This window comes from Penaeus monodon, chromosome 2 (genome assembly GCF_015228065.2).
Source record: "Penaeus monodon isolate SGIC_2016 chromosome 2, NSTDA_Pmon_1, whole genome shotgun sequence".
NCBI lineage: Eukaryota > Metazoa > Arthropoda > Malacostraca > Decapoda > Penaeidae > Penaeus > Penaeus monodon.
The window spans coordinates 23,292,475-23,296,997 of NC_051387.1; the positions used below are offsets into that span (position 1 = coordinate 23,292,475).

The 4,523-nt window shown below is 34.4% G+C and overlaps 1 protein-coding gene across 1 annotated transcript in view; it reads right to left on the reverse strand.

Annotated features, from left to right (window-relative positions):
• LOC119581799 (phosphatidylserine lipase ABHD16A-like) overlaps nt 1–4,181 on the reverse strand; it is a 12,641-nt gene extending 8,460 nt beyond the window's left edge. The window contains exons 1-8 of the mRNA XM_037929933.1: nt 4,001–4,181; nt 3,217–3,273; nt 2,579–2,674; nt 1,568–1,705; nt 1,302–1,372; nt 698–873; nt 442–559; nt 118–259 (exon numbers count right to left, since the gene is read on the reverse strand). Of these exons, the coding sequence (XP_037785861.1) occupies nt 118–259; nt 442–559; nt 698–873; nt 1,302–1,372; nt 1,568–1,705; nt 2,579–2,674; nt 3,217–3,273; nt 4,001–4,075 (873 nt within the window). The 5' untranslated portion in view covers nt 4,076–4,181. The remainder of the gene's footprint in view (nt 1–117; nt 260–441; nt 560–697; nt 874–1,301; nt 1,373–1,567; nt 1,706–2,578; nt 2,675–3,216; nt 3,274–4,000) is intronic.
• Between the last annotated feature and the right edge of the window lie 342 nt (nt 4,182–4,523).

Genomic DNA, 4,523 nt, shown 5'->3' on the forward strand with positions numbered 1-4,523 from the left:
ATTTCTAGAGTAATGTCTTGAAAAAAAGGATATTTGGTTAAGGAACCTCTACCTCATGTTATATATTTTTGAATTCACTCAATAACATTAACTTATAAAATAATCTTTATAACATACTGTACTGCCTCCAAATCCAGGGTGATTCCATCCTAGGACTGAATATCCAGCATCTAATGGAACAGTCATTATTCCTAGCTCATAGAAGCCAGCATTTCCTTCACAGCAAACCACCAATGTCTTCCCATTTGGATATTCCCCACTGAAAAATTTTGGTAATTTATAGCTTAAAGCTCATGAAAAATAAACTAACAACAGATAAAATATTACCATCTCCTTTCATCAATGATATTACACTTTCTTGAAGAAAGGATTACCATTTCTATTTTTCTATTCAATATCAATATTCACAACAAATAAAGTGAAGTACCAGCAATGACCTACTGTTTTCTTCTGTCCACAAACATTGTATCAATGCTGTTTCCATCCCGTGTTGTGACTTTTCTTCTTTGTCCTCCTTGGTGTAGAATTAATTTTTCTCTTCCTTTCATGAGAATTTGTCCTAACAATCAAAAACTTTTATTATTTGCTATGTTCCATGCACACAAACTGTACAATATAAATAGATAAGTCTCAAAGTATATGACAACTGCTTGAAAGAAGCCTATCTTCTAAGTGTTAGTGTGCAACTCCAGCCTACCTATGATGGTCTGGAACCACTCTGAGCAGCCAGGGTAGATCAGCTGTTTTCCAATCAAGAATGTGAGAAGTGATGCCATAATATCAATGGGTAACATCAATATCCTACTGAGTATTCCTCTTTTTCTCCGAACTAAACTCATCCCAACGACATATATTCTGTTCTTCTTTTCATCCCTGAAAAAAAATTCAATTAATATATTAATTCACACAGAAAAAAATGCAGAGAAATTTTATAAATAATTTAACAAAAAAAATTGATTTGCTCAACTTCCCTATCCAAGACTGCTTTTGTTCAGATTCTTCTATAACCATATATCTTCTACTGCCATCTCTTCTGCCTACCCCAGTCACTTCATTTTTCATCTTCTGTGCTACCTTCCCCTTTTTAATCCCCTTCCTTTTCTTACTTTCATGACCACACTTACCTTCATCCTAAATCTTTCACTTCACTCACTAAAGTCTATTCTCACTTTGATTTACTTTCAATTTCTCTCCTCTCCTCCAACTCTCTCTTTTTCTCTACTCCCTTTCTACTCTCTCAGCCCTGCTCCACTCATTCTCTCCTCCTGGAATATTTCTAATATATAAAAAGGTCAACTTACGGGACTCCACTTGCCCAATCAAAATTGACTGGCCATGCTGAGAAGTCAAATTCATAGTTCTGCACTGCCTCCTGGAAATGTAAAATAAATATGATTAATCTGTATTCTGTAAGTATAGAATGTACAAAAATTAACAGAACCTAATAAATTCTCACACATACACCAGAAGAAAATCTAAACTTTTTATATGAAAAGCAAGTATTATTGTTAAACATATATAAATTTCAACAGGATTATCTAAGATGCTCCCCACTTAAGTATCTTACCATGTCTTCAAGAGAAGGTCTGTAATTTCCAGCCTTGTTCAGCACCTTTATGAAGGTTGTGTATGTTGGGTTAAATCTCCGGCCAAATCCTCGAATGATCATGGCCACAATCAGCAGCAGTCCAAGACCAGTTCCATACTAAAACATTAGAAATCTGAAGTCATTACGAAAATCGTTACAGTAATGATGACAAATAAAATAAGAGTTTAGATTTTTTTCTTAATAAGTTCATTTGAAGTGAGCAGTTTTTATGATAATACACTTCATCTTCCATGAAGGGAGAACCTTGAAATTATATTAACTTATAGGCTCTCCACAAATCATTCTTAACCAATATATTGGTATCAATGAAAATTAAATAGATTTACAGCTAGACACAACACATCTAGTTATTACAGCTTAAAATATAAATGGCAATGAGTCAATCAAACATAGAAATTCAACCTTTATAATATAATTCTCAACTAAATAATGATTAGTAGGGACACTTACACTTATGTTCATCTCAGTAATAAAAGAATGTTTGCAATTAAGTTAACAGTATTCACAAAATTATAATCTTGATTATATAATCATATTATAAGTTAGTACTATACAAGCACTTTACTTTAGCAATGAAAATTATATTCATTTTCTTTCCTACATCTCACTAATGTACTATGTTTATTACTTCCACTTCACCACTAAAGAGATATTAGAGAGCTTTCCAGTCATTCATTCTTTAACACTACACTTTTGTTGCATACAGTGAAGCTGACTTACATTCTTACAGACTGGATGGTGTAATGATGAAAATTATGCAAAAAGTTCTCTATTTTACATCTAACAACAAGAAGAATCATTTGTGCTCTACTTAAAGGCACCTGAAAAAAAGACAAATGTACCTGTCATAATCTAAAAACTCAGGACATATTCTACAAATTAAACAATATTCTGCTCAAACTGAAAAAAAATTAATAATCCAAAGTTCCAAAGAGTTTTCCATAATCATAATCTTGATGTTGGCATTACCTTGGCTGCAGTGATGTAGCTTGAGTATTCCCACTGGTATACAGAATAAGCAATAAAGGGTGAAGCGAAGTAGCCAATATTGTACATGATGTTCAGCTGCAAGAGATGAAGAAGAATGTGTATCTTGAATTAAGTGATTTATATTCTGTGCTTGCATACAGAATATGTAAAAAATTATATTTTCAATACTTTATTAGTAATGATGCAATTAATGCAAGTAACAGAATAATTATGCATTATTTAAAAAATATGGATATCATTTTGAAGTCATTTAGCTCACTGTATCACACACACACACAACACACACACACACACACACACACACACACACACACACACACACACACACACACACACACACACACACACACACACACACACACACAAAAAAAAATATATATATATATATATATATATATATATATATATATATATATATATATATATATACATATATATATTTTAAAGACATACAACTATCATATTACTCTTCCTTTTCTTAATAACAGAACCTCATTGCAAACAAAGCGTACAGCAGTTACTAGTAAAATGAAAGACCTATATATACATAGATATGGCTTTGATAAGAACAAGCTAAACTGGATATCAATATCAAACTATGTGGTATGCTAACTTACCCCCTTCATAATGTTGTTCCCAAACTGTTCTAGTGCATTAGCAACATATGGAATGACCTGCAATGAGACATGTTAATTAGGATACTTTCTTCAATACAGTCATGTGAATACTATAGTTCAAATTTCCTTATATCTAGCAATTAAGAATTTTTCATTCCTTATTATCTTCCACCTTGTCTAAAGGACACTCACAAAGTGAAAACAATTAACAAAGTTAGGATTAAACTGATAAAATAAATATTTTCAAGTTATAAAAAACATTTCTTAACATCATTGCATCTCTCTCACAATCTTATGTATACAACCAACCTTACTGTGAGATGCTTAAAAACATTTCTAATAATAACAACATGCATCCAAAATGAATCAAGTTATTTTTAAACATGTGACTTAGTAGAGATTAGTCATAACAGCTCATAATGCTAGTGAATTGACTATGAATTTATCTCGAATCTTGATACATGATCTAATGACCAATTTTGGTTTGAAGCGGAAAGGATATTCGACTCAAAATTATTAAATAGTATAAACTTGGTAAACATGAAATTATCAGCGAACGTAAAATCAATACAAAATGAGTATAGAAACATATATATAGATCTCCCTCACCTATATCTCTCTAATTTTATGAACGATGGATAGAAGGAGTTACTACGCTCAACACATCTGGCAAACATTTCCATTTCCCAAATATATTAACAAAGGACGAACTCGTCTCCCTCAAGTCTCTCAAAATCATATGATCAATCACACAGAAAAGGGCCTTGACACGACCACCTCTCACCTGTTTCCCTGACCTGACCTGCCCGTACACGCTGTACAGGCGAGGCCCCACTAAACAGCTCCAGAAGAGAGACATGGTGAACGGGTGACTGCTGTCAGATAAATTTAAGAAGGGTTTAGCAAGTGACAGCCTGCAGACGCCTCGGCCGGACTGCACGACTGTTATTATGGGCAACTCTGCTCGGCCGCCGATAGAGGGCTCTGGGCGGCTGTCACTCACGTGTGTGTGTGTGTGTGTGTGTGTGTGTGTGTGTGTGTGTGTGTGTGTGTGTGTGTGTGTGTGTGTGTGTGTGTGTGTGTGTGTGTGTGTGTGTGTGTGTGTGTGTGTGTGTGTGTGTGTGTGTGTGTGTGTGTGTGTGTGTGTGTGTGTGTGCGTGCGTGCGTATGTGTGTTACGTGAGTATTAAGTTGTGCAAAGTCTCCATAAGTATGCATATATAGACGTTGGAGTCAGGGGCGTGATTTCAGCTTTTTCTTACGGGGCGAGGCTGGAGAGCGAAGTGAGCACAATCAGTTTTGGGGCGT